The following is an 11,795-nucleotide window of genomic DNA, read 5'->3' as shown; positions in this document are numbered from 1 at the left end:
GGGGCCCCCCGGGGGCCCCCGGGGGGCCCCCCGGGGGGCCCCCGGGGGGCAAGTTGGGGCGGGGAGATGTGGTGTTTGTGCGGGATATGCTGAAGAGAGAAATGAGCCGGCTGGAGGGCTGGCTGGGCTGCGGGCTTTGCTGCTACTTGGGGGGGGACTTGGAAGGGTTTGAAGAGTTGCTGCAGGACTCTTCTTACTGCAGCAGCAACTTGTTGTATGGGAACTGCGATGTCTGCAGCAGGCCGCTGCAGCAGCTGGACCTGCTGCTGCTGCAGCAAGCAGCAGCAAGAGACGCAGCAGCAGCGTGCCGCTGCCCGCTGCTGCGGCCCGCGCCCCCCGTCGAGCCCGAGCCCGCTGCTGCTGCTGCTGCTGCTGCTGCTCCTGCTGCTGCTGCTGCTGCTGCGTGGACGGGGGACTGGCGGGTCCGCGTTGCTGCTGCTCTCTGCAGCCACTATCTCTTCAAGGCCTTGCATGCAGCAGACCCCCACTCGCAGCAGCTGCTGCTGCTGAAGGCAGCAGACTGGAAGGAGAAGGCTGCTGCTGCTGCTGGCCTCGCCGAGGCCTGCGGCGCCCCCGCAGCAGCAGCAGCAGCAGCGCCAGCAGCAGCAGCAGCAGCAAGCAGCAGCAGCAGCAGCAGCAGCAGCGCCCGACTTCCAGCTGCTGCGCCTCAAAGACCCCGACTTCCTGTGTCTCCTCCTCGGCGCCATGCTCTCCCTTGCTGCTGCTGTGCTGCAGGGCCCCGGCGGCGACGCAGCAGCAGCAGCAGCAGCAGCAGCAGCAGCAGCGGGCGGCGGCGCGGGGCGCGCGCAGCAGCTGCTGCAGGCGCTGCAGCAGCAGCGGCAGCAGCAGCAGCAGCAGCAGCAGCGCCGCGCAGCAGAACTCCTCCGAGCTGAACAAGGCTTTGCTGCTGTTGCTGCAGCAAACCCCACACATGCTGCTGCTTACTTGGGGCTTGCTGCATGCGCTGTGCTGCAGCGCCGCTGGGCCGACGCGCTGCTGCTCTACGCCCGCCTCGTGGCCTACCTCCCGGCCCCCCGCGAGCAGCAGCAGCAGCAGCAGCAGCAGCAGCAGCAGCAGCAGCAGCAGGAGGCGGGGTGCGTGTGCTACACGGAGACGGAGTTTGCTGCTGAACTTCGTGCTGCAGTGGGGCACTGTTTGCTGCGGCTCGGCCGGCAGCAAGAAGCGCTGCATGCATTCAAAAGAGCAGCAGCACTTAGCAGCCGCTGCAGCAGCGCGCTTGCTGCTGCTGCGCTGCTGCAGGGCGACAGCCGCACAGCAGCAGGGCTGCAGCAGCAAAACGAGCTGCTGCTGCAGGCGCACCTCGCGAACCCCAGCGACCCCGCCGTGCTGCTGCAGCTCTGCGGCAGGCTCGTGCTGCTGCAGCAGCAGCAAACTGCCGAGCTGCTGCTGCAGCAGCTGTGGGTCCCCCCCCACTGCAGCAACTTGGTGGCGGAGGCCAGCTACCTGCGGGGCTTGCTGCTGCAGCAGCGCGGGGAAGCAGCAGCAGCGCTGCGCGAGTTTGCTGCTGCTTGCTGCCGCACGGGGCTGCATGCAGCAGCAGCTTTTCATGCTGCTGAATGTGCTGTTGCTCTCAAACAAGGCCAAGAAGCTCAGCTAGCTCTTGCTGCTGTGCTGCGGCTGCTGCCCTGCTGCAGTGAAGTTCTCGTGCTGCAGGCCTTCGCGCTGCTGGCCGAAGCAGACGGCCTCGCTGACCACTACCTTGCTGCTGCGCTGCAGCAGCAGCAGCAGCAGCAGCAGCAGCAGCAGCAGCGGCAGCAGCGGGAGGCGCACGCAGACGCGGCCGCCGCCATGCAGCTCGACGGACACGAGCACAGGCACACCCAGCAGCAGCAGCAGCAGCAGCAGCAGCAGCAGCAGCAGCAGCAGCAGCAGCAGGTGCTGCTAAGGGACAAAGTGGAGGCCTTCTTGAATGCTGGGTGTCTCCCCTTGGGGGCGCTGCACAATTACGGCTGTCTCCTTTTAGCAGCAAATAGAGCAGCAGAAGCACAGAGGCTGCTTGCTGCTCTCTTGCTGCACCTCTGCTGCCACAGCAGCACCAAGCAGCAGCAGCAGCAGCAGCAGCAGCAGCAGCAGCAGCAGGGGCTTGGGGAAAAGGCAAGCGCACGCGATGCTGCAGGAGACGCACCCCGCAGCAGCAGCAGCAGCAGTAACAGCAGCAGCAGCAGCAGTAACAGCAGCAGCAGCAGCAGCAGCAGCAGCGACGGCGATGCTGCTCTTGCTGCACTCTGCTGCTTCAATTTGTGTCTCTGTTTAGCTGCACTGGGCGCTCACTCGCAGCTGTCTTTGCTGCTGCGTTTCCTTGCGTCTCCTCCAGCAGCAGCAGCAGCAGCAGCAGCAGCAGCAGCAGGCGGTGCTGCAGGCACGCCAGCAGCTTTGGGGATCGCAGCAGCTGCGGAGTCCCCTGCGTCGCAGCGTTCGCCAGCAGCAGCAGCAGCAGCAACGGGAGCAGCAGCAACAGCAGCAGCAGCAGCAGCAGCAGCAACGGGAGCAGCAGCAACAGCAGCAGCAGCAGCAGCAGCAGCAGCAGAGATCTGGGAAGAGGACGAAAGAGCAGCACTGCGGCCTTCTGTGCTGCGGTGTCTCCTGGCTCATTTGGAGCTGCTGCTGCCGCTGCCGCTGCGGCAGCAGCTGCAGCAGCTGCAGCAGCTGCTGCGCATGCAGCTGGCGCTGCAGCGGGGCTCCCTCTACGGGGCCAACTTCGCCGCCGAGGCCTTCATCCGCAGCAGCAGCAGCAGCAGCAGCAGCAGCAGCAGCAGCAGCAGCAGCAGCAGCAGCAAAGCAGACCTGGCCCTGGCTTGCCTTTTTGCTGCTTCCTTTCAGCTCAGCGCCGGCCGCCACGAGCGCGCGCTGCAGCTGGTGCAGCGGGCGCTGGAGGTGCAGGATCCAGCAGCAGCAGCAGCAGCAGCAGCAGCAGCAGATAAGGGCAGCAGCAGCAGCAGCAGCAGCAAAAAGAAGAAGAGCAGCAGCGCCAAGAAACCCAGGGACCCCATGGCGCTTTCGTTTCTTGCTGCTATTCACTTCGCGAGAGCCAAACGCCTTTTTGCTGCAGGCCACCCCAAGTAAACCCTAAACCCTAAACCCTAAACCCTAAACCCTAAATCCAAACTCTAAGCCCCAACCCTAAAGCTTAGCGGCGGGTTATGACCCGGAGGCTCTATAACTTGGTGGTTGCTGCAGCCTGTGCTGCTGCTGCTGCTGCCTTGCTGCTAATGGAAATCCTGCAGCAGCAGCTACAGCAGCAGCAGCAGCAGCAGCAGCAGCAGTCTTGGGTGGCCGCTGCAGCCCTACCATATCCTCGAACGAAGGAAGTGCACCTGTCGCTCTCATGCCTGCTGCTGCTGCCGTTGCTGCTGCTGCTGCTCCCGTTGCTGCTGCTGCTGCTGCTGCCGCTGCTGCTGCTGCTGCTGCTGCTGCTGCTGCTGCTGCTGCTGCTGCTTGTAGGGCCAACGAGGCGTTTGCGGAGTTTCGCTACAGCTGCTGCCTCGCGCTGCAGCCGCCCTTTCTGGGCAATGCGCATGCAGCTTTGGGGCTGGGGGTTTGGATGGCTTACCAGGGACTGACAGTAAGCAGCAGCAGCAGCAGCAGCAGCAGCAGCAGCAGCAGCAGCTGCTGCTGCTGCTGCTGCAGCAGCAGCGGCTGCGGCTGCTGCTTCTGCTGTGGCAGAAGCAGCTGCAGCAGCAGGGGTAGTGCAGTCGTCCGTAGCTTTGTGTTTCTGCTGCTGCTGCTGCTGCTGCTGCTGGCTGTCAGGCGCAGCAGCAGCACCGGCACCGCGTAGAGATGAGGCCGCACAAGGGACTAAAGCAGCAGCAGCAGCAGCAGCAGCAGCAGCAAATAAAAAGTAACGAAGCAACAGCAGCAGCAGTAGCAGCAGCAATTAGATGATAATGAAGCAGCAGCAGCAACAGCAAATAAAGAATAAGAGGCAACGGTAGTAGGAGTAGGGGATAAAGCAGCAGAAGCAGCAAATACCGAAGCAGCAAACGAGCAGCAAACGAGACAAAGCAGCAGCAAAAGCAGCAGCACAAGCAGCAGCACAAGCAGCAGCACAAGCAGCAGCAAAAGCAGCAGCAAATAGCCCTTTTTCCTTCTCTCTTTTTCTCAGCGGCTAGCTGGCCCTATTCGCAGCAGCAGCTAAGACAACTGCAGCATCAAGAGCTGCAGCAGAAGCAGCAGCACAAGCAGCAGCACAAGCAGCAGCAGCAGCAGCTAGCACTTCTGCTTCTGCGTTTTGCCTATTCGGCTGGCTAGCTCCTCCCCCAGCTGCAGCAGCAGCAGCAGCAACTGGCGCTTGCTGCGAGCTGCTGCTGCTTCTAGCTCACCCCCAGCCCCCGCCCCACCACCCCACTGCCGCTGCAGCAGCAGCAGCAGCAGCAGCAGCAGCAGCAGCAGCGTGTGGGGTGTGCGTTGCTGCAGCGAGCGGCGCTGAGCAGCTTCCGGCGAGTGCTGGAGTCCAGGCCGCCGCGCAGCAGCAGAGGGTTTGTGTCTTTCAACTTGGGTTTGCTGCTTGCTGCTGCTGCTCTTGCTGCTCGCACTGACATTGTGCCTGGGATCGACGTCTCCAAAGCCGATCCCAGCAAGCTCAACCGGGTGCTGCTGCTGCTGCTGCTGCTGCTGCTGCTGCTGCTGCTGCTGTGGCTGCTGCTGCGGCGGCGGTGGCTGCTGCTGCGTCCGCTGTGGGCTGTTGCTGCTGCTGCTGCTGCTCTGGTCGCTGCTTGCTGCTGCTGCTGCTGCTGCTGCGCTCGCTGTGTTCTGCTGCGGTTGCTGCGGGGCAGCTGCTGCTGCTGCTGGGCTGCTGCTGATGTTGCTGCGGCTGCTCGGACGAGATGTGGTTCTTGTTGCTGCTGCGTCCTGCTGCTGTTGCTGCTGCTGCGGATGGGCTGCTGCGTCTGCTAGAAAGGGAATAGAAGGAATGGCTGCTGCTGCTGCTGCTGCTGCTGCTGCTGCAGCCTCTGGTGTGCGAAATGTGCTGGGGTGGCCGCTGGGGTCGCTGCTGCTGCTGCCGCCGCGGCTGCTGCTGCTGGGAATAACGGCCAGGCGCACACTGCTGCTGCTGCTGCTGCTGCTGCTGCTGCTGCTGCAGGCCTTATTTTATTTTTTGTCAGCAATGGATGCCTTACCCACAGAAAGAGATGTTTACCTGGCCATAGGGCGGCTTTTTCATGACTGCGGTGTACGTACACCCCAAACACTCTTCGCTAGGGTTTAGGGTTTGGGGTGTACGTACACCCCAAACCCGAAACCCTGGCGAAGAGTGCAGCAGCAAAATGCAGCGGGAGGGTCCAGCAGCAAAACGCTCCTTAATTGATATCCCAAGGGCTGCTGTCAATTTATTCTAAGGGACTTTCTCCTGGGGTTTAGGGTTTAGGGTTTAGGGTTTAGGGTTTAGGGTTTAGGGTTTGCGCTGCAGTTTTTCATGGCGGGCATTGAGCTGATGCAAATTGCCCAGAGGCGGTGGCCGCGAGACGTCCGCTTCGTATACAACATTGTAAACCCTAAACCCTAAACCCCAAACCCTAAACCCTAAACCCCAAACCCTAAACCCTAAAATCGAGAGACGGCTGCAGAACGTGGATGGCCAGACATCACAGGTTATGGGATTTGCGTTCCTCTGTCTTGGTGCAGACTTCAGGGTTTAGGGTTTAGGGTTTAGGGTTTAGGGTTCAGGGTTTAGGGTTTAGGGTTTGATACCCCTTTTTTCCCCTTTCTTGTTTGTTGTGGCTGTTTTAATTAACTCCCTCTAACTCCTTTTGTCATTCAGCTTTTCGTGTTTTTTCTTTTCAATTTTTTGAATTCCTTTTTGTCTTTTTGTCTTTTTAATTCTTTTTAATTCTTTTTTAAATTCTTTTCTTTTAAACCCTTTAATTTCCCTTTTTGTTTTTTTTTTATTTCTCCAAACCCTCAAATTTCTTCTTTCTCCCCATTTGAACCCTCGAAGCTCCCCTTTCCTCCTTATCCCTCCTCAGTGCCCCCAAACACCAAACCCTAAACCCTAAACCCTAAACCCTAATTTGTGGTTTGCGGCTTCTAGGGCTTTCTGTGCGACTGCTTCCAAACGAAAGCGCTGGGGCTTCGGGGGCAGCTGGAGTCTGCGGTGTTCGTACACCTCGTGAAACACGTCACTGAATTGCTGCTCTTTTCTTCTCGCCGAAGCAAAACAATAAAAGCTATTTTCGACCCCTCTAGCCAAGCTCTCAGCGCTCCCCTCAGACTCCAGGCCAAACTCCCGTTCGGGATTTGGGATTTGGGATTTGGGATTTGGCTAGACGCGTGTTTTGAACCCTCTAGCCTCAAAAACCGACTCGCCAAACCCTAAACCCTAAATTCTAAACCCTAAACGCTTACAGCCACTTTCGGCCCTTCTAGCCAAGCTCTCAGCGCCCCCCTGAGGCTCCAGGCCAAACTGGGCAAACCCTAAACCCTAAACCCTAATCCGCAAACCCTAGACGCGCGTTTTGACCCCTCTAGCTTCGAAATCCAACTCGCCAAACCCTAAACCCTAAACCCTACTAAACCCTAGTCTCGCGAAAACACGGAAGGCCGCAAGCAGCAAACCCTAAGACTAAAGCTTATAGACTTTAATGACACAGGCGGCAAACCCTAAACCCTAGGGAAGTAAAGCGCGGAGGCTAGAAACCCTAAACCCTAAACCCTAGCACATCAGGGAGCAGCGGCTCTAAACCCTAAACCCTTTTCAAGCCGCGCGCAATTCAAGCCGCGCGCAAATGTGCATCAATTCTCTGGGCACTTGACGACTAGGGTTTAGGGTTTAGGGTTTAGGGTTTAGGGTTTAGGGTTTAGGGTTTAGGGTTTGGTGCGTGCAGAGTTCCGCCCATTGTCTATATTGGGGGGAGAGGAGGGCCCGAAGCCCCTGGTAGCAGCAGCAGCAGCAGCAGCAGCAGCAGCAGGTTTCCCCTTCTGCTACAACAGCGACGGCCGGCCGCTGCCCCCACCCGGCTCAGCAGCAGCAAAGTCAGCAGCAGCAGCAGCAGCAGCAGCAGGGCTCAGCGGGGGCCCCCCAGGGGGCCCCCCGGGGGGGCCCCCAGGGGGGCCCCCAGGGGGGCCCCCAGGGGGGCCCCCGGGGGGCCCCACAGTTGTGGTGGTGCCCCCAGAAGGTATTGAAGAAGTTCCTGCTGCGCATGCACAAGGGGGGCCCCATCAAGTTTCTAGAGACAGAGTGCTGCATCATATAAATAGAATGATGCCAATACTGGAGCTGCGGTGGCTGACGCAGCAGCGGGAGCAGCAGCAGCAGCGGCAGCAGCAGCAGCTGCTGCTGCAGCAGCAGCAGGAGGAGCAGCGGCGCATGCAGCAGGAACAGCTGCTGCTGCAGGAGAGGGAGGTGCAGCAGCAGCTGGCGGAAGAGGCCAAACAAATTGCTGCTTCGCTGCCGCTGCGGCCGGCCCCCGAGAACCTGAAGCAGCAGCAGCAGCAGCAGCAGCGGAGAGGACTGCAGCAGCAGCAGCAGCAGCAAAAGCGGAAGCAAAAAGAAACTGACAACTTCATTGATGACTCAATAGAAGGGGCTTTGAGCGAAGCAGATGACGAGCTGCCGAGACACCGCAGAAGCAAAGGCAGCAGCAGCAGCAGCAGCAAAAAGAAAAAGAAGCAAAAGAAGCGGAAGCGCAGCAGCAACAGGGAGCAGGAGGGAGATGCTGCAACAGACGAAGACGCAGAAGCAGCAGCAGCAGAGCAGCAGCAGCAGCAGCAGCAGCAGCAGCAGCAGCAGCAAGAGGAACGCCCCAGCAGCAAGAAGAAAGCGCGCAGGCTGCTGCGGCTGGCTGCTCGGGACCCCGAAGATGACACGGACTCTGCAGCAGCAGCAGCAGATGGGGAAGAAGCAGCAGCAGCAGCAGCAGCAGCAGCAGAGGGGGCCGATGCTGCAGCAGCAGATGGAGACGCAGCAGCAGCAGCAGCTGATGGGGACGAAGTGCCCGCAGCAGCAGAAGATGGAGGCGAAGCAGCAGAAGCTGAAGAAGGTGGGGAGGAAGCTGCAGCAGCAGCAAATGGAGCCGAAGCAGCTACAGCATCGGAGAGCCAAGAAGCAGCAGCAGCAGCAGCAGCAGCAGCAGCAGCAGCAGCAGATCCACCAACTCATTTACTGAAGCGCCCCCGCGACTTTGAGAGCGACGAAGAAGAGTCCAATGCGTTAGCTGGAGCAGCAGCAGCAGGGCAAGAAGCAGCAGCAGCAGCAGCAGCAGCAGCAGCAGCAGCAGCAGCAGAGGGCAGCGAAGGCAGCAGCGACTCTGAAAACTCTCACGATAGAAAGCGCCGCAAGAAACGCAAGAAGCACAAACGGAAGAAGCAGCAGCAGCAGCAGCAAGAGAGAGAGGCCTATGAATCCGACTGAGTCTTTCAGGGGCCACAGAGCAGCAGCAGCAGCTGCTGCTGCTGTTGCTGCTGCTGCTGTTGCTGCTGCCGCTATTGCTGCTCCTTTGGCAGCAACACCAGCAGCAGCTCTAGTTATCTCCTGGTGCAGTCTGCGTGCAGCAGCAGCTAAAGAACAACGCTGTAAGACGCGGTAGCAGCAGCAGCAGCTGCTGCTGCTGCTGCAGCAACACAAGCAGCAGCTGCGTGGCCTGCGATTGGCGCTGCTTCTGTGTCCTTGCTGCTGCTGCTGCTTTGCTTGTGGTTCTGCTGCAGCAAAGTTTTCTTAACCAGCAGCAGCAAGGGCCCTGGGGCGGCCTGCAGTGGCTGCAGCAACACACAGGGGCTGCAGCTGCAGCAGCAGCAGTACTGTGGCTGCAGCAGCAGCAGTGCTGTGGCTGCAGCAGCAGCAGCAGCAGTGCCGTGGCTGCAGCAGCAGCAGTGCTGTGGCTGCAGCAGCAGCAGCAGCAGTGCTGTGGCTGCAGCAGCAGCAGCAGTGCTGTGGCTGCAGCAGCAGCAGCAGCAGCAGTGCTTTACTTCTGGCCGCTGCTGATTTGGGTGTATAGGCAGCTCTCGCCTTGAGTGCAGAAGCAGCGCAGGCGCTGCTACTGCCGCAAAATGCAAAACTTGAATGGAATTAAAATGTTTTTTATAAATCAAAGTTTAAATTTAGACTTTAATTACTTTTAGAATTAAATTTTTATAAAACCAAAGTTTAAATTTAGACTTTAATTACTTTTAGAATTAAATTTACTCTTTATTCACTTCTGGCTGACAGAACAGATCCAATTTGTATTTGTTTGCTCCCTTGCACAGAGCTCTCTGCCCAGGCTGCCTGTGAGCCTCTTTAGTTGGTTTCATGCAAATAAATAAATAAATAAATAAATAAATAATAATTAAATAAATTGTAAATGAATTCAAAACAGTAAAGACATTAATGCGTGCGGGCAAAGTGGAAAAAATGGGCAGGTGGAGATACACCCCAGAAGAGCGGCAGCTCGACAGAGCCAAGCGCGCGGTGTCTGTACACCTCCGTTGTACCCAGCGAAGCAGGAGGTTCAGTAAAATTAAAAACTTAAATTAATTTAAAAAGTATTTTATTTCAAAAAGTAGCCGCGAGAGATACTGGTATCTGCCGGAGAACAGCAGCAGCAGCAGCCAGGCAGCAGCAGCTGCCGCTGCTGCTGCTCCTGCTGCTCCTGCTGCTGTTGCTGTTCCTGCTGCTGCAGGAAGGCCACACCATGATCAATGCAGCATTTTAAATTCAACACTTTTAAAAGAAGAATATTTAATGATTATTATTTCAGCTACTTGCTGCGATAACAACAACCCCACCCAGCAACCACCACCTCCCCTCGGCCTTGGGGGCCCCGCTGCTGCTGCTGCTGCTGCTGCTGCTGCTGCTGGTTAAAAAGAGCAAGAAATAAAAGTTGTTTATCTTCTTCTCTTCCAAGTTTTAACTGACCAGGGGCCTATGTCTGGAGTGTAATGCTCAGGGTTTTAGCGTTTAGGGTTTAGGGTTTAGGGTTTAGGGTTTAGATCTGTACAAGCCGCATACAGGGGCCCTCCTCTCCCGCGTTTGCTGGGGAGCCTGTGAGCCCGCGGAGGCCCCAAGGTATTGTTGCTGCAAAATTTCTGCTGCTGCTGCTGCAGCAGCAGCAAGGGCAACGACGACAGCAACAGCAACAGCAGCAGCAGCAGCAGCGGCAGCAGCAGCAGCAGCAGCAGCAACAGCAGCAGCAACGGGAGAATCAGGCCCAGCACTACTACAGTGTTAGCGACCTCGCCGATAGCAGCATTAGCTGAGCCAGTAACTCCAGCACCTGCAGCAGCAGCAGCCGCGACAGCAGCAGCTGCTGCAGCGGCAGCAGCTGCTGCAGCAGCAGCAGCAAATGCCGCGGCAGCCGCTGGCCTCTCCTGTGCTGCTGAACTGCTCCGTGGGTTTGGTCTCAGTGCAGCGGGCAGGCCACCAGTACCTCACAGTAGAGGAAGCACCAGCAGCAGCAGCAGCAGCAGCAGCAGCAGCAACAGCAGCAGCAGCAGCAGGTCGCCTTGGCGGCTTTACGCCTAGACCCACAGCAGCAGCAGCAGCAGCAGCAGCAGCAGCAGAGGCCCCATGCGTCGTGTCTGCAAGCCCTCCGTTCCCGAGCAGCCCCCGCAGCAAGCTGCTGCTGCTGCCCACCTACCCAGCGTACCACAAAGCAATCAGCAGCAGCAGCAGCAGCAGCAGCAGCAGCAGCAGCAAACAGGGCCCTTCCTGCTGCAGCCATGGCACTGAAGTGCTGCTCGCCTTTGTGGGGCCCCCACAGGGAGAAGCTGCAGCAGCTCTGTGGCTGCTGGGGGCGGGGGGCCCCCAGGGCCCCACACCTAAGGTCATATACTCTGCTGCAGCAGAACCTGCAGCAGCAGCAGCAGCAGCAGCAGAGCTCAGCAAGAGGCCGCATGCGCGGCAGGAGTGGGGCCCTGGGACGCCGGTGGTAGCGAAGCAGATATGTCCTGCTGCAGCAGGATCTGCAGCAGCAGCAGCGGCAGCAGCAGCAGCAGCAGCAGCAGACTCGCGCCTGCGCTGGAAGCTGCTGCGCCCCTCGATGCTGCCGGCCCATATGTTGCCGCAGCGGCTGCAGCAGCAGCAGCAGCAGCAGCAGCAGCAGCAGCACGAGGATGTGCTGCTGCAGCAAGGGGAAGAGTTAGTGCTGCTGAACCAGAAGACGCAGGAGTTCTTGTCGCTGCAGCTGCTGGTGAAGCCGCAGCAGCTGTTGCTGCAGCAGCAGCAGCAGCTGCTGCAGCGCCGAGTTTGTCTCGTGGGGTCTCTCTCTTTCGACTCCCCGCCCGAGCATCCCGCAGCAGCAGCAGCAGCAGCAGCAGCAGCTGCTGCTGCTGCTGCTTCTGGGGTGTACGTACACTGCGGCTGGCGCATAGAGAAAGCAGGACTTCCAGAGTGCGGCCTTCCGCTGTCTCGATTTGCTGCTGCGCTGCTGGCCCCCAGCCCGTGGGATGCTGCAGCAGCAGCAGCAGAAGTGTGGGGCAGCAGCACGGTGGCTGCTGTGCTGCAGCAGCACGGGCTGGCTGCTGCTGCTGCTGCAGTGCCGCCGGCGGCGCCGCTGCCCATGGAGGAGCAGCAGGAGCTGCTGCTGCAGCGCAGCAGCAGCAGCCCCGAGCCCGACTTCGCTGCTGCAGTCAACTGGGGGCAGCAGCAGCTAGCAGCAGACTGGCTGCTGCTGCCGCATGCAGCAAGGGAGCGGCTGCTGCTGGAGGAGCTGCTGTCGCTGCTGCTGGGCGTTGACGGCGTGCTGCTGCGGGTGGTGCAGCAGCCGCTGCGGGGGGAGGAGCAGCAGCAGCTTGCTGCGCTGCAGCAGCAGCAGCAAGACCTGCTGCTGCAGCAGGCCGGCCGCGCGGAGCCGCGCCCCCGC

The 11,795-nt window shown here is 59.5% G+C and overlaps 4 protein-coding genes across 4 annotated transcripts in view; 3 read left to right on the top strand and 1 right to left on the bottom strand.

Annotated features, from left to right (window-relative positions):
* Positions 1-101: 101 nt before the first annotated feature.
* On the top strand, positions 102-3,903 carry ENH_00011770 (TPR domain-containing protein, putative; the record flags this gene model as incomplete). The annotated part of the gene is made up of 4 exons (XM_013578907.1): positions 102-422; positions 580-3,080; positions 3,463-3,583; positions 3,769-3,903. The coding sequence occupies 4 exons, from the start codon at positions 102-104 to the stop codon at positions 3,901-3,903; spliced, it is 3,078 nt and encodes a 1,025-aa protein (XP_013434361.1).
* Positions 3,904-4,227: 324 nt separating this feature from the next.
* On the bottom strand, positions 4,228-5,166 carry ENH_00011760 (hypothetical protein; the record flags this gene model as incomplete). Its single annotated transcript, XM_013578906.1, has 2 exons — positions 4,228-5,038; positions 5,159-5,166. 2 exons carry the CDS (start codon positions 5,164-5,166, stop codon positions 4,228-4,230), a joined length of 819 nt encoding a protein of 272 aa, XP_013434360.1.
* Positions 5,167-5,434: 268 nt separating this feature from the next.
* ENH_00011750 (hypothetical protein, conserved) lies at positions 5,435-8,368 on the top strand (the record flags this gene model as incomplete). Its single annotated transcript, XM_013578905.1, has 3 exons — positions 5,435-5,472; positions 5,644-5,651; positions 6,843-8,368. 3 exons carry the CDS (start codon positions 5,435-5,437, stop codon positions 8,366-8,368), a joined length of 1,572 nt encoding a protein of 523 aa, XP_013434359.1.
* Positions 8,369-10,277: 1,909 nt separating this feature from the next.
* ENH_00011740 (gamma-tubulin complex component 2, putative) overlaps positions 10,278-11,795 on the top strand; it is a gene marked incomplete at both ends in the record, with an annotated part of 7,265 nt that continues 5,747 nt past the window's right edge. Inside the window, one exon of the mRNA XM_013578904.1 lies at positions 10,278-11,795. This exon is cut by the window's right edge and continues 314 nt beyond it. Coding sequence (XP_013434358.1) covers positions 10,278-11,795 — 1,518 coding nt within the window.

This window comes from Eimeria necatrix, genomic scaffold, assembly GCF_000499385.1.
Source record: "Eimeria necatrix Houghton genomic scaffold, Enh_scaff135, whole genome shotgun sequence".
Taxonomy (NCBI): domain Eukaryota; phylum Apicomplexa; class Conoidasida; order Eucoccidiorida; family Eimeriidae; genus Eimeria; species Eimeria necatrix.
Note: the sequence above shows the minus strand (reverse complement) of the source record. Positions and strands in the feature narration are given on the sequence as shown.